Source organism: Nomia melanderi, chromosome 1 (assembly GCF_051020985.1).
Source record: "Nomia melanderi isolate GNS246 chromosome 1, iyNomMela1, whole genome shotgun sequence".
Classification (NCBI taxonomy): domain Eukaryota; kingdom Metazoa; phylum Arthropoda; class Insecta; order Hymenoptera; family Halictidae; genus Nomia; species Nomia melanderi.
Window position 1 is genome coordinate 35,609,382 of NC_134999.1, and position 25,763 is coordinate 35,635,144.

The 25,763-nt window shown below is 50.5% G+C and overlaps 2 protein-coding genes and 1 long non-coding RNA gene across 3 annotated transcripts; 1 reads left to right on the forward strand and 2 right to left on the reverse strand.

Annotated features, from left to right (window-relative positions):
- Positions 1-2,650: 2,650 nt before the first annotated feature.
- Positions 2,651-25,763, forward strand: LOC143174566 (uncharacterized). Its single transcript, XR_012998717.1, has 3 exons — positions 2,651-2,916; positions 5,449-5,571; positions 25,645-25,763. It is a non-coding gene; the product is annotated as an uncharacterized LOC143174566 (long non-coding RNA).
- Positions 9,913-11,705, reverse strand: LOC143174592 (uncharacterized). Its single transcript, XM_076368263.1, has 4 exons — positions 11,459-11,705; positions 11,064-11,379; positions 10,825-10,994; positions 9,913-10,691 (listed from the first exon to the last, which is right to left on the reverse strand). The coding sequence occupies exons 1-4, from the start codon at positions 11,697-11,699 to the stop codon at positions 10,264-10,266; spliced, it is 1,155 nt and encodes a 384-aa protein (XP_076224378.1). The 5' UTR covers positions 11,700-11,705; the 3' UTR covers positions 9,913-10,263.
- LOC116426880 (uncharacterized) lies at positions 11,771-14,986 on the reverse strand (the record flags this gene model as incomplete). The annotated part of the gene is made up of 8 exons (XM_076373011.1): positions 14,769-14,986; positions 14,548-14,706; positions 14,253-14,473; positions 12,746-13,701; positions 12,524-12,655; positions 12,346-12,462; positions 12,052-12,281; positions 11,771-12,017 (listed from the first exon to the last, which is right to left on the reverse strand). Coding segments are annotated over exons 1-8 (2,280 nt in total), but the record flags the coding sequence as incomplete, so codon positions are not given.

The window sequence follows — 25,763 nt, forward strand, 5'->3', positions numbered from 1 at the left end:
TTTAATCAAATTATTCTGTTTGTCGTTGCTTAAAGTGGATCGCTTTGGCAAATGAGACCGTCTGTTATCCTTGGAAAAGTTTCTTTTGGGGAATTCTTCCGCGATACGCGGATAAACGACTTTCTATCGATGTCGCGATTGTAATAGATTCGGTGTTTGGGTTACCTTTAAAAAGTTCTTCTATGAAAAATCATTGACTAGCCGCGTGCCACGAGTTTCGGAGATTTTCGTGGGCAAAGTATTTCCCAGTGAACTTGGACAAAGGATACCGAGCTTCAGGGACGACAAAAGATTAGGTAGTATCCGAGGCAGGTACCCGGAGCTTATGGTTAGCTCAGTTCATAACCGTTTAGAGCGTAAAGGTATAATTTTCAGGGAGGAAACTGCGACGCGATTCTCGTGAGCTTGAGGGTTCGAAGTTCGTGCTTTCTGTTCTATTAGCGTGATTGCTCCCAGCAACGGGTAATAGAGGATAATGGTCGTGATCCTGATTATCCCTTAAATTTAGTTATAAAAATTCTTCGCTAGTTACGTATAGAAGGATGTGAAATTCTTCCTCTTATCGAGCGAGCTGCACGGGAATTTCGGCTCCAGCGGTCTCTTACCGATCGATTGTTGGTTCTTTGTTAGCCATTTAAACGAGGAACAATTTTTTTAAGATCAAGTTACTATAAGTAATTAGTACTCGAGTATACCCGCTATCCAACGAAGGAAAGTATTTTATATCTCGAGAGCGAATCTAAAATTGTAGGTGCAAATCCGAAAGTGAACAAATTTTTCGAACCGCCGATCCCACGGGAGGGCCCCGCGTCCCCAAAGATTTCCAGGGTCTCCCTGGGACGTCCTAAATCATCCTTGACCATCCCTCACCTCTCTTGGTCAAATTCTACCGTCCTTTTCGCAAGGGTCTCGGAGTAGTCCTTCAACGGGCAGCAAGGAAACCTTGGGCTAGTCAGTTGTTCGATGACTAACGGGAAAGCCAAGGGGCGGTCCTTCGAGGGCCACCGAAAAAGGATGGAGTGGCTCACCTAAGGACAAACATTGGGGATGGCCCTTGAATGGATAATTAAAAGAGTCTCGGGTTTGTTCCAGAATGTTTATTAATGCAGCGAAACATGACGAATGCTATACATACAACAAGGGGATGGTCAGTAATCACAACGGTGTATAAAAGGTGCCATTCAGAGAAGTGACCTGGAATCGCGTAGTTCTGGAAACTTCTCTGTCCAAACAATCTTTGAATGGATTTTTCTGAATCATCGTGCGGACAATGGATGTTACAGATGGTACTAATCCGTAAAATCGATATTCTCACGGTTATTTAGAAGCTTTGGTTATTATAGAACTGTTTTTAATTGAGAATAAAAGATTTCGTTCAGCATTAAATTGGTGATTAGGCAATAAGTAAACCGCAGGGATTTATAAACGTTGCGTTAAACGTGGTATGTTAAAGGAATTATAAAATAAATTTTGTGCGAGCGCGCAATTACTAGACATCGAGAACAAAAGTTCCGCGTATATAATTTATTCCGTGAGATATTCTTTGATTGCAATATGGTCCGTATTCTTTATTCGCATTCTTACGGTGCTCCGTAGAAAGAAAGAACTCTTCGAGTACAATGGACAGCGTAATTAACGGTCAAAAGTTTTTAGCTTCATTAATTACGCGAACACTTCAAACGATGCCATTATCATTCCGAGAATGCTGCAAGCAAAACGGTTCCCTGTGCATAATGTAGTTTCATTTCTCGACGGCTTCGAGGGCCATTTTTCTGAATCAATTCGGGGGAAAATAAGAAATACGAGTGCCTTAATTGCGACAGAGTCGTAATTATATTTTAAAAAAAGTCGCATAGTCCGAGCTATGATTTTCATTCACTCTTGGCGTTCTGTTCTCGACAGAAATAAATGGTTAATAATTCATTCTGTAAAACGGATGCCATATTTTACTTGATAATATGTCGCAATGTTATTCAAATCGAACAAAATGTCACGGAGTCCGCTATATTTTTACATGAATCTGACATTAGTGACACTTTTACGATAAACGGACACTAATAAGTAAAGATAAATTAAAAATTCCACTAAATATTGTAAAAAAGTGAATGGTAAAGCGATCAATGATTCACTGCAGGTAATTTAAACGCGAACCTTGGTTCACCGTGTAGCGTCTAGATGGCGTTACAATAGCGCGCCGAGTATACTAACATTTGACTGAATATTTTCTTCCTCGTAGAATATACGTAACACACTTTAACATTCCAGTCTTTTCTTCCAAATTTAAACATCCATTTGGTATCGATTAATAAACATAAGTCTTTAATTTATGTACATAATATAATTTCTAGCTACCCAAGCGATTCGGTGGATTCCAGATCCGTATAAATTTTCTATATTTCAATTTTTAACGTTTCACATTTAATACGTCCTCGTCGCATTTTAACGAACGTTCAAGACGTCGATCTTGTAAACGGTTTACCTTTTTTTCTTTAAGGATGATCCTCGACGAGCTGGCCAGGTCGACCAGGCTGTATATATTCTTAGAGTACACTCGTCCGGCGTACGTCTTTGTTGACGTTTTTTGCCCTCTCGTTACGTTCGACGATATTGCTGGCTAACGCTGAGCATACCTCAGTCCCCTTTTCTCTTTCGAACAAGATACATAGATACGCGCACACGTGTGTTCCGTCCGGTGCTCTCACCTCCATTTCGAAGATTGTGTTTCGATCGGCCGCGGAATATTTTAAGAGACAGTTTGATGGAGACCTACAATCTTAATCGACCTATTTTTCCTAACTTACACCCCGGTATTTCTGTGACGTTGATTCTACATTCGCGATCGCGCCTCTGACGATGGTAGTGCTCAATTTCGACGTGTGCCCGTCCACGAAGTAGCACCGACCGAAATTGATCCTGGTGAGCTACGTTCCACCGATACAATAAAGACAGGTTTCAAATTAATATCCTTAAATCCACTGGACAGTTCGCAAGTAGGTGGTTTATCGTTTCCCTGATAACTTTCGTAATTGTGCGCGCACTAAAGATGAATTATTACCGTATTATTATTATCGCAAGGTCCGCCCGGGGAACGGAAAAATGTAGCATCGATTTTCGAAGGGGAATCGAAGCAGAAAGTAACGGCACCAGCCTCGCCATTGATTCGGCAACGTTCTCGTTCCTTCTTTTTTTCCTCCGGTTCCTCCAGACCGAAATGCCGGAGAATTATGAGCGGGTTATAGTTTTACGAGGGGTCAACAGTTCGGCTAGGAAGCCGCGAGTCAGGAGCCTGGCCTAGCCTGGGCCGGGCCTTCGTATTCGGACCATTAGTCGAACGCGGCAATTCGTCAAATCGGGAGAAATGTAGTATCAATAACGTCCCGCAGCTGCTGCCATCGAAGCATGCATTTTCCTGACGCGCAAATTGCGCGCGCACAAGCCTCTCTCTTCGTGCCTACACGAGCGACAATTGTTTCCGATTTTCCTGATTCCCCTCGCCGTGTCCCCCCTGCGATCCCCCGAAAACGCGCGGCCGCTCGTCGCCTCCGCGATCCGATCCGTTTTTGTCCCGTCTCGATGTTTTCCCGGTTGTTTTGCCGCCGCGTAATCTGCGAATCGATCCTCCGATTGATAGCGTCCCCGGCGAATCTTCGACCGGTTTTTCATCCCGATTTCCATTCGCCGTGTAACGCATTTTTAACGACGAGCAACACCGACGATTCTAAAGTACAATTATCCGATCGCGAGGCGGAGTTCCCCGGGAAACGATGGAACACCGTTTCTTCGAGGAAACCATGGAATTCCACGCGCGAAAGATCTCGTTCGTGTTAGTCCCACGGTGTGCCGCGTCGATCAATTCTAAACGCGACTCGATGGCTCATTTTTCATCGTTAGCGGGCGGCTAAACACGTGTCCATACCCAGCCACGTGTCACCGTTAATTTCCTGCGGTTTCCATTCCCGAAATCGTGCTCGACGGAAGTCTAGGACCAACGTGTGATGTTTGCGGATAAATCCTCGTGGCCTGCCAGAAAGCTGACCCCATCTCGCGCGTCCTCTTTCTCGTTCCGACGCCTTCGCGCCGACCGGCGCGCTCTCTTTCGCCTGTTCTCGATCACTCTCCCCCTCTCGTTCTCTGTATATCTCGCTTTCTCGGTTCCACCGGTATCCACGCTAAATAATAAATACGAGAGGGTTCTCCGGGAATACCCCGAGGGTGCCATTAGCGGGGTACAGGCCTCGGACCACCCTCTCGCACCCTTCGAAACCGTCCTCCGGCTCTCGCACCCACCCCCGCAGCTTCTTCCACGACCCGAAACGCGAGTCTAATACACTTAGAGGCGAGACGCAGCTCCTCGCGTCTATGGGCGGGTGGGGCGAGGGTCTCACCGATCGCTTTATGGAGGCTGCTTTCTTTTCTTTCCCTTTCTTTTCGTTTTCTTCGGCTCGCTTGACGAACGAGCCTCGAATAGACGAATGTCTTAAAGTTCACGGGAAGACCGCGGGGGCAGATCATATTTTCCGCGCCGCGCCGCGCCGCACCGCGCCGCACCGGGGGAAATTCGTTTTCATTTTCACCGTCCGTCCCTTCCCTTCCTTTCCTGTCTTCCCCATCCCTTTTTCTTTCCGCGTTCTTTCCGACCGTTCGCGTCCGCCACCGAAGCTGATATCGGTTTTTGGTTTCGTACGCTCGAAGACGGCCGCGATTAATCCACCGGCGAACGATCGAACCGGATTCACCGCGGAAGGAACGACTACGGTATCGAGCGGAAAACTTTTAATCAGCCGGGGGTGCGGCGGAGGCCGTAGCACTTTCGTTTCTCTCGCTCTTCGTTCCCCTATCTTTTATTTTGTTTTTTCGTTTTTTCATCTTTGTCCTTGGAACAGTTCGGCCCCGGCCAGAATTCGATGCAAAGAAACATTGAAACGGTACGTCAGCCTCCGGATATCTGTACCGGGCTTCCTGTAGATCTAATAGGGCGAGCCTGGGACGCCTGGAAAACGTTGACCAGTCGCTCTAGCCGGTCAAACGGTTAATCGAGGCCATTGCGACCGGCAGCGGTTCTCAGCTATTACCCTCTTCCATTTCGAAACTACCAAACTCGCGATACTTTGCGAACTTCGTCTTCCATGGGATTGTGAGCGTTAGCCTTCCTCGCGTTTTTCAAAGATGCTAAAGAATTTTTCTACTTCCGTAAATTACAATCTTTGGCTTTTCGATTATTTTATCTCTTTCGTCAATTCCTCTATCAATTAATTGAAATCTGTCGAACATCGTTCAACTCTCTTATCGAATGAAAATGAAATATGAACGCATATGTCACTACCTTGAAAGAGTTTAACTTTAATCGAACCACAGCTAGAAATTGAGCAGAGCGTAAAACTGTCGCGGTAAAGCGAGACAACAGAACGCGAAACGATCAAATACTGACCAGAGCATGCGTCATTTCAGGAAAATTGTCGTTTACAAGCTCACTTGGTCCTCGATGGTGGATAGATGCATCCTCGTAGACAGGATCGAAGGACACAACGCATCGGGAACATGCAGCCGGGGAAACGCTAGGCGGCACGAGGGGTAAGTATCAATAATTGAGCACCATGGGGGTGGCTCCGGTTGGCCATTTAGCGGTCGAACGAAGGGGATGGTCCGCGGATACCCATGGTACGGGGATATCGGTGGATGTATCGCACGGCGAGGCCTGCTATCGACATGTCGACGATGCCAGGCCGGGGCTGTATATTCCACGATATAGGAAACTATCCTAGCCGCGATCATGATACGCGAAAATACCATCTGTCATACGGGGGTGCGTGCCAGACCCTGTCCCAGCGGCCGACCACCACCCACTTTTCCCTTTCCGCCGGGATTTTTACTCGGTACCTTTTCCTCTCCCTTCGTTCGTCGCTTTCTTTTTTTCTCCTCTTTGTATTCGCTTCTCGTTCTTCGAACTTTCTTCTGCCGGAGCAATGGACACGGCAACCACCTCTTTGTTGCGGAACGTGTTGCAACTATTTCCCGCCGGTGGAAACCGAGTGAAGTTTACTTTTTAATCGATCCTATCGGCCGAATGTTATTCACCTTGTATTGCCCCAGGTAAAAGAGTATTTGATCCAATGAACCAAGCGTCCGTCGCAATAGCTATTCACGCATCGAACGCGGAAAATACATCTTTCGTTTAGAAATACGTCGTTTTATGAACGACTCTCCACATTTTGGCGAGATGAAGTTTTTGTATTCGGAAAACTAAGTCGCAGACAAATAATTTAATTCAAAGAGCAAGGGATAGACGCGTAGTACCGGTTTTTTCTATTGTTTAAGCAATTCATATATGATTTAGCTTCATTTGCTGAGGATTTCGTATATTTCCATGAACCTTTGTCCGCAAAAGGTTAATATATCTACAACGGTTTCGATCGCTTTGAACGAGAAGCAGAATGCGCGCGAGGTTTATTATCAGCAACAATGATTTATTAATAATCTATAACCGAACAGTGTATGTCTCTCGCCTTCGAATACATACGCGAACATCTCTTCGATAATCGATTCGGGTGTAAAGTCGAGTTAGCGGCATTAAACGGCGGCGCTGTTTCCTTAAATAGCACGACCGGAAGACTCACTTAGTTTCGATCCCGTATCGGTTACGGCTAACATAAACGGTATCGAAACTAGCACCCACCGTCGGTGAGCCGTGCTGTCGTGAATAATTCCGCGCCGCGGTCGAATTCATTCTCCAATTAAGAGGTACGGATTCGCGTTCGACTCGGTCGGGCTCGATCGATGGCCGCGCCGGTAAATTGAGGTCGTCGACGGGTATCACCGTTGAAAAACGTGGCCAACGCGCGGCTAACGACAGCGACTAACAATGTGTCGAACAATGTGTACTTATCGTATCACGGGTACGACGAATCTGTCCCCCAATAATCGAGTACCCCGTCCATTGTACCGGATTGTTCGTCTCCGTTCTCCCGTTTCCACGTCCGCGCGCGCGGATCGCATCGGCGCGCCTTGAAAAGCTGGCGAATTCGATATTAATGCGTTCACGCCGGTACGCGTTATTAAAAATGCCATGTGAGCCGCGCGTCGAGTGGCTCGCCGCGCGTCTCAACGCCGATGCCAGGCTTCCGGGAAATCAATAGACCGGTCGCGCGCCGATAGATCACTCGCCCCGCGAGTTTCCCCGCGATTGAAAATCGAACGCGTTGTCCGTTGCACAGGAGAGGAGCCTCTCGCTCTCCGAGTGTCTCGGTGTACGTTTCTTTTTTTGCTTCTCATTAATTACGTGTAACTGTCTCGACCTAACCCGACTTAACCCGATAGTCGATCGACACTGCGGAGCGACGAGCTGTGGAGACGCAGGACATCGAAAAGACAGAAGCGGAATATCGCGAAATGAAAACGCGGAACTGACAGCAGAAAGACATCACAGAGTCGAGTCGCGAGTAAAATCATGTTCGAGTTTCATTGATAAAGAATACATACAACGTTAAATCTCCCGATCGTTTGAAATCTCTACATCAGTGTTGAAACTAATACGAGAACAGATGAAAACCGATGAATTACAGCCGCATTTCTTTCAAGACTCTTCTCCCGCGGAATGGAGAGTACGCGAGAACCTCGCGCGGATCGCGAGACCGTCGAGAGGCGTTCGAGGCGTTTCGTTGACGAGCGACGACTGCAAAGGGTGAAAAGTCGATCGGTGGAAATTCCTCCCGTGTACGCGCGTCTGGTGTCGCGACACCGCTTCCGCGTTTTAACCCCCATTAGTGACCCAACCACCGAGCACCGTGTCGGTCGGGGAAGGAGCCGAGCGGAGCAGAGTGGAGCGGAGCAGAACGGAGCGGCTCCGTTACAAGGAACTTAATGTTATGTAAAAATAGCGGGGCAGGGGTTTACGGACGGTTGCAGACACGCCACACTTTCCCTCTTCCTCTCGTCCTCCGTATATTAATGCGAGCGGAGAGCGACAGACAGCTAGGCGAAACGGCCGGGCCGGGCGGGAGCCAGTCGAACCTCGAGCAGATGCTCGCCGGCGGAATATCTAAATAAATCCGCGCCTCGGCCACCCTTAAAATCCTCGAGTCGAATAAGTAATAACGTTCGCCGAGGCCGACGCGGTTGTTAGATCCGCGTCCCTTTTCCGTATTCCGTCTTGCCCTCGCCTGCATAAGCGAGCGCTTAGTCCGATTTCGGGACTTTAATTGGCCCGGGGGAATTCCGCCGCGTGGACTTACTTTACGAGGAAACTTTTCGAGATATTTCGTGCCCACCGCGCCGCCGAGGAGGGAGGCCGAGCTGGGAGTGCATATTTTTTTCGTTGTTCCTACCCGTTGGTTTTTTCGGAGACGCTCGCGGAGGGGCGAGAGCGGAGGAGCGCCATCGCGATGAGATACTCTTTCTCCGTGGCGAGATTTAATCAGTTTCGCCGTCGCTGTTGCGCCCAATCTCGCGATTGCGATATCGCCCAGACAGTCGAGCGAGTTCCGCGGAGACGCGGCCCTCTCTCGGATGAAGCGTCTCTTTCGTTGCGATTGCAGATACTCTTGATGCACTGCGGCCGCGAATATCTTACGTCCGCGCTAATCCTTTCCGCTTCCTCGAGAAATGAGTTCGATGGTAACGCCGTATACGTGCACCCATCGCAGGGAGCAATAAAGTTGCAAAGTTTACGGGCGCCGTAACCGGGAGAGCTTTTTCAAAAATTTCCTTTTCCTCGCGCAGCAACCGCCTTCTCATTTTACACTTCTCCGTCGTCCCTGCGCGTGCGTCTGCCGCGCGATCAGATATTCATCCTTTATTAGAGACCACGCGTCGTGCTCTAATTTCCGACGAGGACACCGAAACATCACCTATTTAGGAACACCTGCACCCGGTGGCTCGCGATTTGTGTTATGCGCCGTTTTCCTATGACTCCGGCCTCTTATATAGCGAGGCGGAATTCGTAGAGGGGAGAAAATTGTCGGTCTGTCTCGCCGGGGACCGATAATTTACTGTATAAATGTATTCCGGGCAAGGTGAGGCGAACCCTCGCCGCGGCGTTAATGTTCAATGAGCTGGCGGTACGGGCCGGCCGATCGTTCGATAGAATTTTTATTCGCCGCGGCCGCGCTACGAAACCACGAGCCAACATCGTTACCGCAATTACACCTTGTTTAAATACGTTACAACGCGCCGGGGGAAGCGAGGTACACCGCTTCCGCGGCGTTCCGACACGCCTCGCCGGATGTTTGACTTTTCAATGTAAACGGCGGATACTTGAACCGGCTCGAGCAACAAATTCCGCGATTTTTAATCCGTCGTGCCGGGTCGGTGCCGTTTCGACGGCGCCGCGTCGTTCTTGAAGAGCAATTAGCCACCGCTAATCGAGGGCTTCGGCCGGTTTTCGTACGTAGATTAGCGGGGCCGTTGTACGTGCGTGCAAACACGCGAGAGGCCGTCCAGTTGATCGCAACGACAGGACGATTTACGAGGTTTCGCTGGGCCGGCTGTCGGCCAGATAGACCGAACGTGTCAATTACGATAAAGCTCGTCGCCGATCGATGTATCTGATGAAATTATTTAGACGGCCGCTGTCAAGCAACGGCGCGGACCCGCTGGGTTTACCACGATATTACGCGGCGTCGCGCCAATTCTATCGCAAATACAATTACTCCGCCTGTAAATACTCCGCGTGTTCGACTCGAGTCGATACTTTATTCGCGTTAGATGTATGTATTCGCCGGAGGAAAGGAGAGATTCACGGGGAAAATGAAAATTCGAGTACCGACGCGGCGCAGCGAATGGATCCGAAAGTGCTCGTTCGGGAATAAAATTTTATTATAAATTTCCTTTCGTACAGCTATAGAATTGATTGTCGGCGGTGTCCGCGTTGCTCGCGGAGGCATCGTCGGCTTCGTTGCATGGTAAAGAGGCGCCGGTTAAAACGATCCGGTGTTACGCTTCCGCTTGTAGTTTCCCCGAAGTTAGGTCCGAAACTTGGGAGGATGGATGTTCGGCATTCTTTGAGACTCCGCGCGCCATTTCCCGGGTTCCCCGCGGAACTTGCCGATGAAACTCATCGAGCGCTTCCAGGAACTTGATTCGACATTGTCCGGGACCTGTTTTTCAACCGTCCACTTAATCGTCGAGCCTCGTTTAGCTCCGCGGGTTCTTAATCGAGTCTTTTCACTCCGCTGTCTCTTTAACATTTCAGTTGAGCTTGTAATTTATCGCGGTCTGGTTGGCTGCCGGTGAACTTGTCGGCTCGGTCGCCTCTCCTCGTAACTTTCTTCACCTTTCGCCTCCCGTTTCTTGTTTCCTCCGTGCGTCGCGGTCGTTATCCGAATAAACGTTTATCTTCTCTTCGAGATTTCCGAGTTTGTCCTCATCCGATGAATAAGTATCTTTGAGACTGTAATCCCTCGCGTGCTTCCCCCGTAAATCATTGGCCTCGGCCGCGCTCGAACTGATCGAAAAACCATTGTCCTTCCCGTTATTCCTCGCGCTCGACTCCGACGCGCTCCTCTCCTTGTCGATCTCGGTCAGCCTCTCGAACAGCTCCTTCTCCTTCAACCCTTTCCTCATGTCCTCGCCGAAAGCCACTTCCTCCAGTTGTTCCTCGTTCACCTTCTTCCACGACTGTCGTTTGTTCAGTAACAGTATCTCATCTTCCACTTGATTTTTCCCGGTTATCGGCTCCTCTTCCGTTACCGTTAGACCTGTAAATTATAATATTCCACGAGTCCAAAACAGCAGAAGCTACGAGTTACTACGATAATAACTGAATTGTTCCGTTCGAAGCTTTTTTCTCAACTGAACAGCAGTCAGTTGTCGCGTCTGATCATAACTTACCGTTTCTATTTGAATTATATTCTTTTCTAATCTCAAGTACCTCGAGTTTACCTTGCCCCGTTGTACACTTCATCGTTGCAGGTTCCTTCTCGCTTATCGAATCACTGGTCTCCGATCTCGAGTGATCTCCAATTTCCTTTAATTCTTTGACGAGTACGTCTTCCGTATACCTAGTTCCATAAACACAGATGCAACGAAATGAATGCAAATAGCCGAACACATGCATTTGTCACACGTACTCTTTCCTATCTTCATCCCCGGAACTCGGGATCCTTTCAAGCTCGCCGTTGCTCGGCTCCGCGTTAATCATGTCCATAGAGTTATAGATCAGCGGCGCCTCGTATCCCGAGTGAAACGAGGCCCAAAAATCTCTGTCCAAGTAGTGACGCTTCTGTCGCGAGGCAGCAGCTTTGTGGACAGCGTCCTCGTGTCGCGTCTGATCAATAGTACTTGCACCTTTGTGACGCTTCCCGTGGTTCCTTTCACGTCTTCCTTTTGCGCGGTGCTTTTTACGCCGCTTTGGACGTTTGTCCACGCTTCTGGCAACCCTGCGCCCTGAAATGCAGACGGGAGCCCTTTGTCACGCGGACGAGAACACGTGCCAAATTACGTTACTCCGGCAGAAGCGACGTACCGTCGCGAAAGTCATTCCCGTTCACGAAGAAGTTCTTGTCGCCGACTTTCAGCGTGTCCGTGACGCTCACCGCCGAAGAAAATCGCGCCGGCCCCGTGAAACCGTCGCCGATCGTCGCGTTCCTCGTTCCCGTTTGATACCGAACAATTCTCCCGGCGTTCCTTCTGGATGCTCGGCCCGGGAACGACGACGACTTCCCTTCCGTTTCTGTTTCTTGCTTCGCCTCGGCGTACTCCAGCATCGCGTCCAGTTGTTTCCCCTAGCAGAAGGCAACCGGAAATCGTAGAGACACGTTTTTCGGGGGACTAAACGGTGCTCGAAACTTGCCAAGTAATCGTGGACTGATTGAACCTTCGACTTCTCCGCTTCCGACAGCGCTTTGTACTCTTTTATCAGGCTTTCTATTAATCGAAGCTTCTTATGCATCTCGACGACGTCGCTGTCCTCCTCTCGTTCGCCTCGGTTAGCCTGGAAGAGGAACTTTTCCCGTGGAAAGTGTTCGACGGATTCCACCGAGTGAATCAGTGGCAGCGATGGTAACTGAAATGAAATGAATGTTTCACGGAGGATACTGAGAAGAAATAATTGCAACTGTGTCGTGACCGTGGGGATTTTCGATCATAAGATTTAATTCGATAGAATTATTAATAATCATGGATACCTGTTCTTGTGGAGTTTCCCCTGGATTGACTTCCAACATCCAATCCAGAAACTGAACCAAATCCGGTGGCAGAGACATGCAAGTCTTCCTCTCGACTTCGTCGAACACCAGACGATTCAGTAGCAGCATAACTTTGTCCATCAGCTCTTTCGTGTGCTTCGTCTGGCGAGTTCTAATATTTCATTTCTGTTCCCCGTAGAAAGAATAATTGAAATATTCGACTCACTTCGTTTTCATCGAGGGCCTGTCTGTATCTCTTGTTCTTCGCGACAGCGTCGTCGGTTTTGTAATTTCGGTGAAGCCCAGGGCCCAGCGACACCTTCAGGTCTTCGTTCTTTTGCACCTGAACAGGTTCACATGAACGTTTACTATGTGCGATACGGAAAAGAATATTACTGAAGTACCTGACTGAATATTTGTTCCACGATCTTCCCCGGCAGTTCTCCGTGAAGAGCAGAGTCCATTTGTGACTCGTCTCCCACGTTATCGGCCGCCAAAAGCAGCGAGGCCATCTTTCTCTGCGGACCGTCCGCGTTCTAAAAGATTACCGCGATCCTTCTCTTAAATTAAATTACACACCGCCTACTATTCTGGTCGAGCCGAACTATTCTCAGCCTATCACTCACATCGCGGCCAGCCATTTCTTTGCGATGCCTCTTTCTCTCGTTCAAAGGTTGCCGATGATTATGGCCATGAACTTTCTCTGCGCTCTGATCGGTTCCACTCTTCTTAACATTGGCGCGATGATTCACGGTCTTGGACACTCGTTTCTTCTGTTTCTTCCTATCGTGATCCTTCGTTTTCGATTCATTCGACTGCTTCTTGCGATGTCTGCGTTTCCTGCTGCCCCCTGAATACTTCGACTTGCTCTTCTTCCTTTTCTTGTGTTTCTTCTTCTTCTTCCTCTTCTTCTTCTTCTTATGTTTCTCCCGTTTCTTCGGCTTAGCGCTTCTGACCACCTTCGCGTAGTAATCGTAATCCGGTAGGTTTTCCGAATAGTCGTAAGCAACGTCGGTGTTCGAACTCGAGATTCCATCGGGACTGTCGGCGTGCCCGCGCGAGCTTGAAAGCTGTATACGATTGTCCATCTTGACTCTGCCCTCTGGATACCGGTTGTAGTCCATGCTCTCGGAATTACGCAGATGCTCGTTCGCGTCGTCGTAAAATGTTTCGTAACGAGACGTCGCTTCTCGTCTGACTCTAGCATTGTCCTCTTCCCGTGAGCCGCGAAGGTCCGAGGCTGGATTCACGATAAAACCGAGCTCCGAAGTTTCGGGTTTTAGGGTAGCCTTTAATGAGCCGCCTGCAGTTCGAACGATTTCGGCGGACGACGCGTCCATTGGACCCACTCCAACCGCCGTGTTCAACGATCCGCCGTTTCGATCCCCGTTCCTCGACAGATTAGAATTCGAATCGAAGCGTTCGACGGTCTTCAATCCCCTGCTGAGTCGCACCAGGGCGTCCTCGTCGAGATCATCGATCCATCCCGAGGGCTCCACGAAGGACTCGTGTAGATCCCTCGAGCTAATTATCGTCTGTTTCTCTCGATCTAGATTTTGGACGTGTTCCCGGGGCGACCGGGCTGCCGGTGGCACCAGATATTTACGATTTTCGTAAGGAGAACGCGAATCTGTGTCAATATATTGCCCCCGGCCTGTTAATGACCGGCCCGCGGCGTCTCTCTCCGTGAACGCGTCGTTTCTGCCTCCGTTCACCTGCGATTCAAGGTTTATAGAGCGAAAGGAAAGTAAGTCGAGGTAATAATTTATCGGGAACGCTTAGGTTTCCTTTTTCACCTTCTGTACACGCGATTCGCCGCCGCCGACGCCGCCGCCGCCGGCCCCGATACCGCCTCTCGGTCCTCGTAACTTTTCCTCCGTACTGTTTGCTTGCTCCGGACCCCCTTTAAACATATCGTCCGTGCTTTTAAGGGCGAAATAATTACTCCGGGAAACGTTGCTCGCGGCCGGATTTCCCAGCTGCTCCGATGATTCGACAAGGTACGACTTCCCCGCGGTTCCCGCGCTGCCTGATCCATCGTGAACGAGCAAAAGAGGCAGCAAGTTCGGGCTGGAATCTGAATTGCAACGACATGCGCATTCGTGACGGTTCGAGAAGACTTTCAGCGCTTACCTGAAATTCTATCTCGATCGTGAAGCTTCGTATCCTCCGTTTGATCCGTGGGCGATTCCACGATCACATTTATCGCGGGATGAACTTTGTCGTTTGGTTCGCAGTGCAGCCTCTGATCTCCTTTAATTCTAGGCTTGATTTTCACTTGATCGTCGCTCCAATCGTACACCGTCTTCAATTCTTCGTACAACGGCTTTACGTCGTTGGCCACTCTGTCGTTTCTGCGGAGTGAAAACGATGATAAAGTGCTTTTGTTACTTCTAGTATAATCTGGTATCGGCTGGGAGGAGTGTACTTCTGGTCTATAAATTGAAAGTCGTTGAAAATATCGTCGATCGATCCGGGAACCACTGTTTCATCCACGGTTACGACATATTTCATTGGATCTACGATAGTTTGAACCTTAGCGTCGTCCGAGGTCTTCGTTTCCTTGCCATCGTGCCGCTGATTTAACCTGAGGATACATCTCGATGAGTCGCTCCTTAGATTCTATAAGATCGAGAGTTTACCGCTGACCTCTTCACGTTGTCTTCACCTTGATCTAATCTGTCCGGTTGCCGGTCGCTCGATGGTCCGTTCGTATCCGGCGACTCGAAATTAAACGCTGAATCCGACAGTTTCGGGTTCACGGTTGTGGCTGTGATGTTTTGCGATTCGTCGTCCACGTCGGGCAAGTAATACTCCACCGGATCTTTGTGCTTTAGTTTCTCCTTCCGTTCCCTTTGCTTCTGCATCTCTTTCTCTTGTCGATCGTCCTTGACAGGCGGCGCATCGGCTTCTATCGCGTTTCACAAGTGATCGTGAACATTTTCCTCCGTTCGATGCGTCCAGGTCGGATTAACCCTTGGAAACCGGACGTTTCGAAAGCGTTGCGCGCATTTAATCGAGACATCGTCGATTTTCGTCGAAATATTTTCAATCGGAAGCTGAACGCGATCCACGATGAAACCTTCTGTCCAAGGGTTAAAAGACGCTGGACGCGAACCAAGCGAGCGATCGACAACGAGAACGTTCTCGAGATCCGACTTCGCGAGACCTTAGTCACGGTTCTGAATTTTCGACGATCGGGAAGTGCACGCGTGATTACCGAGCCCCACGTTGGATTCGATCGCGCTCTGCTCGGAATTTGTTTTAACCCGTTCCTGTTCGCCACTGGTGTCGCGAACTTGTTGCTCGACATCGTCATCGTAATCGTAGTACGCGATGAACTTAATCGGATCGCGTCTCTTTCTCACGCTCTCTCTTTTCGTCTTCTTCTTCTTCTGATTCAGCTTCTCCTGTATCATCACGTTGACCGTCGCCTTCCCTTTATCGTTCGACGCGGACCTTTGTTTCCTTTGCGAGGGCCCGCCGCTCTCTGTTAAAACGTCGAACGAGAGAAATTGTATTCTCCGTAGAGAAAATTTATTAGCCAACCCCGGTATCGTTAACGTCGCCGTCAAACTCACCAGCCTCTCCAGCCTGCTGCTGCCTGTCCTCCTCTTCTTTGTCGCTGTAATTCAATTCTGTATTCTCAACGTCGTCATTCGAATACTCCATGTACTGCAGTATCCTCCTCTGACCGTATGCATCATTCAATTTCCCATCGACCGTGCCGTCGGGAACTATCACTATTTCATGATAGTCTTTCTTTTTACTTCCCTCGTATGGTTTGAGGTCGCTGCTCACCGCAGACTGGCTCGCGTCAGTCGAAGTCGCGACTGCCTGTGACGACACAGTGCTATCCTCTTTGAACTCTCCTCTCCTCTCTTCCTCTGTCCTTCCCTCGCCATTCACCAGTTTCCTTTTTGCGTTTTCCTTCGCTATCGATGACTCCGAGTTTATACTCATCCGATTGCCACCTAAATCGCCGTAGAACACTCGAGAACCTTTATCTCCGTTCGCCGTGAATTCTTCGCCAGTCTGCGAGCTTAATTGTCCCTCGTCATTTTTTCCTCGCTTCGCTTCATTCGTGATCGCGAAAGTGTCTCGCAACGTGTTCTCGCCCGGTTTGCTCTTCTCCAAACTAAATATGCTCGCTCCATCGATCAATTCACCTTTATCCTCAAGCTTGGGTACAGTCTTCGGTTTTCGGTCAGCCTTTGGGCCAGTGCCGACACCGGACTCTTCTACTTTCACGTTGTAAACCGTCGACACCGTTTTCCTGGGCCGCCCTTCGTCCTCCATGACCAGCTTCTTCCTCACGTCGAGAGTGTTCAACACGAAGGGCTGCTCGTTCCGCGTCGAACACCGGGCATCGCTGAACTGGATCACATCCTTGTTTTCCGACTCGAGGAGAATATTAATATTTCCCGATCCTTTCTTCTCCGCCGCCGGTTTCTGAGACAATTTTCCATCCTCGTTCTCATCCGACTCGATCCCCCGCGCTCCCTTTGTGCGTTCGTTGTTTTCATACAGACGTCCCTGAGGTTCGAAGACTTTGATCGCCTGTTCTCCCTCGGCCGAGCCAGCGTTTTCTCGATTCTCTTCCGTTTTCTGCGCCCCGGCCGCGCCGAGAACCTCCTCCTTGTCGTCTGTGCTCGGACCGGCCGAGGTTTTCGCAGAAACAGGCTGCAATTCATTCGACGACGCGGTTCCAAAGGTTGGCAAAGAATTTCCCTCGAGATCTTCATCCTTTTCGTCGTTCCTCAACCGGTTCTCCGGCGCGTTCGAGTCTCGTCGAGCCAGATCGGGCGGTTCGTAATTTTTACTCGGCTTCCGATCACCGGCTCCTCTCTGGTCGCTGCTCGCAGCGTGCCTCGAACGATCCCCGAGATCGTTCGACAGTTTTCGCTCCCGCGAATCGTTCGGCGAAGAGTCCCCGTTATCGGGATCACTTCTGCCGTTGCAGCCAGCTTCGCCCGAGATCTCTATCGAATTTCTCCGGCGAGCCACGGCGTTGTTTTTGTCCGGAGGTTCGTTTAAATAACGTTTCTCATTCGACGGAGTCCCTTTACTGCGTCTTTTACGGTCGTGGAGCTCTTTCAGGGCCTGCTGCTCAAGGTACGGCGCCCCAAACCCCGCCCGGTGAAAGAGTTTCGGGTTACCATCGCCGTTATTAACTTCGGTCCTCTTAGTTCTCCACACTTTCGGCCGGGCATTCTTATCGTCGGGATCTCCGGGAGCAGCCCGGTCACCTTTTCTTAAATCAAAGGTGCCAGCCGGCCCTGAACACTCGGAATCGCCTAAAAACGTTGAAGAACCTAATATCACCGGCTCTCGCCGTTTTCTTACGAACGAAAAGCAAATTAGTCGCGGGTACCTCTATCATCGTTCTCTCCCGTTCCGTGTTTGTTCTCACCTCGGGTCCCCCGTTCGTCCGGCCCTTCTCCAGGTTTCCCGACCTCGACATTTTTGGCAGTGTCGCGGACCTTCTTGTCAGCCTCGCTCAAGCTTTTTTTCAATTGCAACACCGTCTCTTTGAGAGACTCCAGCGACGCCGGCTTCTCCCGTTGATCTTTCGGCTTATCCTTTGAACCTTCACCAAAGAGCAAGGGTTCTCAGTTCGCCCGGCGCGATATTTAAATTAGCTAGCCAGTACCGTGGCGACGATTCCTCGGATCGACCTCGTACTCGCGGATCCATCGATCCCTGCGTTTCTCCTCGTCGATCTGTGGCTCTTTGCTCGAATTCAACCAATCGCTCAAGGAACAAATGTCCTCTGTCTTGGTCCAGTCCTTCGGTATCCGATCGTCCGTTGATCCAGCCATTTTTCTTTGAAAAGAGGAACCTGATACACTGTAAAGATCTACGTTAGATTTAGTAAATAATTAATAATAACGACGATAATGCTGTACCCATTTTCTGACGTATCGAAATAGCCGTTCATTCGTAGTGTCATGGCATTGTTCGAAACACGATCATCTTCATCCGTTGGAAACCTCTGATCGTACGCCCTCTTCTCCCTTAATTTATCGCCGTGTCGAACGTTAACAGGCACGGAGGATCCTGCGACGCGTGGCAGCTCCGACGGCGATCTTATTGAAAATTGTTCGGTCGGAATTACAGGCAAGTCGACCGTCCAAATTTCGGATCTTTTATTCATGACACTGGAAGAGGAGCTAACACTCGCGGCGAATCGATCGGGGGACTCACTTCTGCCAATCGTTGGCGCGATTAGCCTCGCGTACAACGTGGTCTATCCACTTGAAATCGTTCCGGGCTCCGAGAACGTTTTCCAGGAATCTGTTGAGCGCCGCGCTGTTCCGCTCGTTTCTCTTGAACGGTTGAACATCGTCGTCGCGGACTCGATTGCCCTTTCCCTGCCGAGGAACGGAGCGGAATCAAAGCGATCGAATGAAACTCCGGTCGCAACCTGTTGTCTTCGGATCGCGTTACCACGGAGCAAAGTTCAGTTCAGTTCAGCTCGGCGGGGTTGTGGTACGCGCAATGATTCCCGTAGTCGCGCGGGTGTGTCCTGTCGCTGACAATTCTCCCGGTATAATAATAATAGCGCGGTGTCCGTTACGCATCGTCGTCCTTTTTCCAGCGCGTACGACGCGGCCAAGACAATGGGTTTGCGCGCGGAGAACGCGCGGGGCAGCCGCGGATACGGGCACGGTGTTATTAAAAATTCACTCCCTCTAGCGGCTGAAGTGGCCTCTGGCAATCTGCATCTCATTCCCGGCGGGCCCTTGTGCCAGCCAGCCATCAGGTGGCTGCCAGCACGCGGGAAAAAGGGGTGGAAAGCCTCGACCGTGGAAACGCCAGACCGAGGAAGGGCTGCTCCGGCTGCTGCCCTTACCAGCTCCAGTTGGCCCTTTCGCGTACCAACGACCACCGTCGTCGTCGCCGTCGTCGTCATCGTCATAGGCGAGCCGTGGTCGGGGCGCCGAACAAAAAAAAAAAAAAAAAGAAAAGAGAGAAAAGGAAAAAAAGAGAGAAGAAAAGTCTTACACCCAATTACACGCGGCATTTAACTAAATAAACACTCGCCGTCTTCCTCGCCAACCCCTGCGAAGGTCGTGTCTGCGGCCGCTCTTTTTCCAGCGCGCCTCCCTCGCCCCGCCATTCTTCTCCGACTGTTTCTACGGACCTTAATGAAGTCCCGCTTTAATGTACTTTACTTTGTACCTCTTTTTCGAGGACATTGTTTGCCGTGGAACGCTGCAAAGATTTCGGGGACGCTTCGTGCACCCGGGCCGGCGTCTACCACCACCATCGCCGCCACCGACACCACCACCTTCACCGACGCGTTCATCGCCTCTCCCGGAATGAAACTTGATATTCCCCTGTGATCACTTGTTGAATGTTATGTAAATCCTACGCTTTCATTTGCATCCGGCGAGGTATACGTGTTCACCTGTTATTGGTTTCGTTCGGAGCGTTACGATCCGCGACGGTATTTTATGAGTTAACCCCTCCAGCCCCCGTAATTACGATTCTCGCTCGCGGCGTGGATTTCCAACTGGATTTCAGAAGTGCGAATATTCTTCCACCCCTCTGTCTCCCGCGCTTTGTGGCCCGATACACTCGAAGGCTGCGACTTCGGCGTTGCCATTCAGTCGGTTGAAAGTTCCGACAGCCCTCCCGGTTCCTCGAGAGACTCGCTAACGACATCTCGATCGTTCGCCGAGAGGTGCCCGGTTCCTTTCGTCGCCTCTCCGTCAATCGCGTTCCGCGTGGGGTGGCGGGAGCCAAAAGTACAGCGAGCATAATCAATCACGAGACGTTTTCGGCCGTGATACGCGGGGCCGGAGGGGTGTAGACAGTTCGCATAGTTCCGAAACGGAAACGGTAATATCGCTGGCCCGGGGCGACCACCCCTTTGTCATTTTGTCATCCGGCGTAAGGACGAATCGCTGAGAAGGGAGTAGGTGGCGGCGCCGGGGACGCAGGGGCGGTACCAGGAGACAAAGTGGGACGAACAATATGTTTCCCGCGAAAAGAAATTAACGCTTGAGAGATTAAAACGTGTCCGAGAAGGAAACGTCTGTCGGGGTCGGTTCAACTTGTCGTTGCTAACGTCTTGCACCACTGAAACTATACCCTAGCTGTTCGTCGATCGCTATGTATCTTCTCGTCGTCCTTCAAGAATCCTACTCCATTTGTCCCTCGTTCGATCGTTGAGTTACGAGTTTCGTAGGGTATATAGGTTTATAAGATCTTGTGATTAACACTAGGTTTACGAAACCCGTCAATTCGACGGATATTGAATTTTTTAAACATTATTTAGTAATAGTTTAAGTTGATCTTGATTCGTGCAATTATGCGAATACGCGTCGTAATACTCCGGTTGTGAAGCTACAATTTTCGCGATTTCTATAAACGAACACGTAGTTCTTTAGGAACAATAGAATAAAGTATAGAATAAACGTCCGTAAATCTAGTGTTATATTAACATCGAGTTACCGTACTATGCTCACCATCGATCCATCGGTTTCGTGATGCGCGGAAAGTTTCGGTGTTCCCAGATTTTTCGAAGGTCCATCGTCGGTCTTCTTTTCGTCGTCGGAGCGCTCGTGTTTGCCGGTGTGAGCTACGATCGGGAGAACGAGGACGAGAGCGACACAGATCAGAAACGACGCTCGAGGACGGCGATCCGGATAGGCCGCGAGTGGTCCCGTCATCCTCGTCGCTCTATCTGCGACACGATTGTTCCCGCGTTAATCTTCGATCGTGTTGGTAGCGGTATTAAGCTCTAAGGGTGAATAAATTCAGGACGGAGAGCGCGCAACGGTCTATTAAGTCGGCTGATCTCGGGAAAGCATTAATTTCATGGGGACGCATAATTTTCCTGTCACAATTTGCATTCGGCCGGTTCGCTCTTCAGGTGTGCGCGCTGGCGCGCGCGTGAACGCGGGAAATTAAAAACGTCCGATCGTAAAGCCTCGAAAGGAGGTGAAATATCACCGGACCCGCACTCTGAATCGTAATCAACCCGTTCCGCCGAGAGAAAAACGCGTCGCGTTCGACGAGTTTCGTTTCGAGACGTTAGAGAATGCAGGACTCTCCCGATTCGACGGCGAAGAAACTCACGACGGCGTCGATACTCGACAAGGTCGCGGTTCATTTTAAACAAGGGAATTTCGGTGACGCGAACGAGAAAGTCGCCGGCTTATTCGACGAGCCGGTCGGTTACTAAATTAAGGCAGCACGGAAACACGAGGGACAGAGAAGGAGAGGCGATGGCGGTCCGCGCGAGCAGAACGGGTTGCCGGGCTGGCCCGGGCCGGCCGCAAAACGCGGGGGACAAGACAAAGGAAAATAGGGCAAGTAATTTGAAACGAGCTGGTCTGTATTTCACGGCGAAGAGGATTTTCAATGGGAATAATTCCCGCGATGATTCCTCGCCATTTCGCGTCACTGATTTTCACCTCGGCCCTCGGATATCATCGCGAATTTGTCGCTCCCAATACATACCCTTTCTCTCGCGCGCGCGAGCACACGCCCAGGTAATTTCGACATTTCATTCCCTTCGACCGATACGACTTAATAGATCCCTATCGCTCGGGTTATCACCGATCGCGTTAATCGTTAATGAGGTTTAACCCTTTGGCGTACTATTTACTTCCGGCACTATGCTCATGTAGCATTTTACTATCGACAATTTCGGAGAAATACAACAAAATTGTCCATCCTACAAGTGGAAATTTCATTTGAAGATAATAGAGTGATAATAGCAAAATAGTTTGCTTTGATCCGTGGGTAATGACATCGATTGTTAAATTAGTCTAGAAATCTTCATCGCGAGTCTCACTCGTCATTGAACGGCAAGGGGTTAATCGCGACGAGAGGGTACGTTCGAATCGTCAGGACGCGACGATTTTTTCCGGGGAGAGGATACGGAATCGGCGCGCCGCCGAAATTCGCGAGAACAGCGGGGGCGTAAATGAACATGATCGATTTAAACGCGGCTGAATGGCGCCGCCGGTCCGTACCCTCTTGGGGCTAATTACACCAAGAGATATTCAGCGGTTTTGATCCGCCCCGCCCTTTTCAACGCGGGAACACGGAACCCCGGTGAATATCCTCTCGATAAAAAATGCGAAGAATGAAGAGTTAAGCGATCGTTTCTTCCCGCGACCGATCCCGGTTCGAACGAGCACAACGGGGCGCAGGGGACGGTGAAAGATTTTTGTTCGGCTCGAGGAAAAGCACTCAGTTTCATCCCTCTCCCTCCGCTCCTTTCCATCTTGTCCCTCGCCTCCCACTATCCCCCGCGCATCCACACGTTCCTTTCACCCTTTTGCTCAGACAAAAGTTTAGCATGCCGCGAGCAAGCAAGCAAGCAGGCAGCAGGCAGGCAGGCAGGCAAGCAAACGGTAGCCGAGCGGCCGGGCGAGCGGCGGGTAAGAGAGAAAGGCCGGATATTTTTGTCGTTTCAGCGAAAAGAAACAAAAAATAGGAAATAAAAGGGCGAAGTCACGAAAAAAAAGAGAGGGGGAACGAAAAAGAGGGAGAGAAACGCGTCGCGCGGCATCGCGGGGAACGGGGGGCCCACGTTCGGGGGGGCGGTGGAGAAGGGACGCTGCCGACATAATGTACCGCGTAAGAGCCATTAGCTTATTAAAAACAGTGCCGGCTAAACACGAGTAACGAACCGGCTGGTGGCCACCGAGGGATGCGACAAAGGCGAAAAATTAGCCTTGATAACTTCGCGTTTCGATGGGAGAACGAGGAACCACCGGGGGATGAGTCCTGGCCAGGGAGAGGAGACCACCGGAAGGAATGATCTCGGTTTCCCTGAGCGTGCTCTTGCGGCGAGAATCGTTTCTCCCGTTGAAATGCTTTCGCTTTCCTTCAGCGGGAATCGTCGCGCACGTTTCCACGGTGTCTCGTCTTGGGATTCGGCAGGTCACGCCGAGGATCGAGGGATCGCGGTACTCGTTGAACGAAAGGATCGGTTACCTGACAATGTTTTTATCCTCTAGGATCGTCGAACGAGCAACCTCGTTTCCAAATACGTAGAAACGCGCACGTCATCGGTGATAATGTCGGCTGGATCGATTTACGTCACGATGTGCCAGCCAAACTGCATACGTTGACGTCTCGCATAACAAATTCCGATTGCACGGCCGACTGTTTCGCGTCGGGCAATCGATACTCCTCGTTTCTAACGCGCCTCGATTCCCGGTTCTCCGCTTCTCTTTTTCCTCGACCTCTCTTTCTAACTCTCTCTCTCTCTCTTTCTCTTTCTCGCTCTCTCTCTCTGTGCCGCTCCGTTTCCGACTCTTTCCACGGTCCTCTCCCTCGAGGTATGCGCATTTATAACGTTCGATAAATCTTGGCGACGACGACACGACGTCCGCGCTTACTCCATCGCCGAGAAATACGGTCCGCGGACTAACGATCGTCGGTCGAAATTCCGTTTATTTCGGCATACGGTCGCGAACGAAACTTCTTACGAGTTGAACGCCGGAGGAAGAGGGAGAGAGAAAGAGAGAGAGAGAGAGAGAGGACGAGCGGCACGGTGAACAAAGTTGGCCGGGGAATTTCGTTACGAGTCTCGCAGCCCTCGCGAGGAAACATTTAGACCCGACGCGTCTACTGTAAACGCATAAAATACCGTATAAGTCTCTATATTAGTTTCGCCCGACCTCCCTGTGGATGAACGAGCATATACTAAGACCGTCAGGTAGGCGAGCCTCGCGGAGAACTCATTAATAAACTGCCAGAGTCGCGAATCTAGGCTAATCGTTCGAAAATGTCCTCTTCGTTAACCATCCCCGGCCGTTCGGGTCTTAATTAAATTGCTCTTTCGTTTCGTCCGGCCTGTACCTCTGTTTTATCTCTATAGTAACGCATCAATTGCATTAAAAATATACATAAAACAAAACGTTACATATTTCCCTCGGCGACTACTCGGAGAACAACGGTTCTTGGCGTGCGTGGAGCGTTTTTCAGCGGGAGGAATCACGATGATCCGGAGCGGAACGATGATCGGGTTCCTTTCTGGTCCCTGGCTCGTCTTTTCCGCTCCGACTGATTGCGTATACACGCATGGCGACTCGCTTTTGCTCAGGTTAACGCAAATGCAAAGGGAACAAACAAACGGGGGAATACAAATCTAGAGTGAAATGAACAATGCCCTGGGAGAGTTACTGCCTCCTAATTGAAACCAACCCCCCGGCACACCCTCCGTTTCCTCTTTCCGTACCCGTTCCGTTCCTCTTCCTCTTTCCAGCGTGTCCCGTCCCGTTCCTCCTCGCGGTCGCCGCTCGTTTCCACCCCTCTTTTTCCCTCTGATCCCGATTCGCGTACCTCTCCGTCCTCACCGTTTCATCCCCTCCGTTCCTCCGGCTGTCCTCTACCCATTCCGCTCGGTCCCCCCTTTCCCCCCGTCGTGCACCGCCTAATCGTCCCGTGCAGATGCGTGTGCCGCGCTTTCTCTCTATCCGCGCATAAAGCGTATAGTTTACGACAAAAGTTCCGGCAACGAGCCTAACAAAACGGCTGTCGGCCCGTTGCGAAACGCGGTGCCCGGCTGTTTACATGCGTGGAACGAACAAGTATCGATCTAGGTCTGTACAGAAGCACCGAAGGTGCACCGCGCGCACCGGTCGAACAAAGAAATCAAGGTAACGCGTTATTTCCCGGGTATTTCCGGCGCAAATCAGCCCGCCGCGCGCGCGGCCTGATGAAAACGAATTGCTCCCATCCCATGGACCGATTACAGGAACCGTCGTTGTCCTCTCTCCTCGTTGTCCGATGAGATACAGACGACATTCTTCGGAACTAACCGATGAAAGGGACATATGCAAACTAAGAAACTACGTTGTACAAAGCTCGACATTATATAGGGTAATACCTTTAACGACCCGCACGATTTTTTCACTCGCAACCATCCGACAGAAAGAAGTTTAAAGTACGCTCTGTATACGAGAGTCTTTAATTGCGCTATACCAAAGCGAACGGCGACTAAGAGTCACCTCTCGAGCGCAAACAATTAATTTTCTTCGATTAGACTCGGGCACGCGAATTATCCCGCGCGTCAGCCCCTAAACCCCGCCGTTCGACCGGGCTGAATCGATACACTCGGAGCGATTATACAGTTTCGTTTCCTCGTTCTAAAGCCATTTTCTCGATACGTCGGCCAATAAACTACTCGAGTCGCTCGCGACTTATCCCCCACCCGCGGTGATTCCATTTCGCGGATCCATTTATACGGGAACTCGGTCACGACCCGCCGCCGTAATTACCGAGCGCGGTCCTTCCGGTTCGATTAACGAAGAAAATAGCGGAGCGAAGGAGCGAACTCGTTGCTCCTCGGGACCGTTGCCAAAATAACGTGCCGTCGTCGACGCATCCGACCGGTCCACCTGCGCGATAGGCTCGCCTTCGACCGCGGCGCGGAAGAGCCGGAGGTGGACGAGATATCCGAGAGAAAGAACGCGCGCCGCTCTCTTTATAGACAAAGTTTCGCCGCGAATTCGTGCGTTCCGGGTCTCGGTAATTTTATAAATAATTCCAGACGGCGTAAGGCTCGATCCGGTCGCCAAGTTAGACGAGCCGTGGAGTAAGGACGGGGACACGGAGGAAAAGGACGAGGAGGAGGAGGACGAAGAAGTAAAAGAGCGGGGCCGCGAGGGG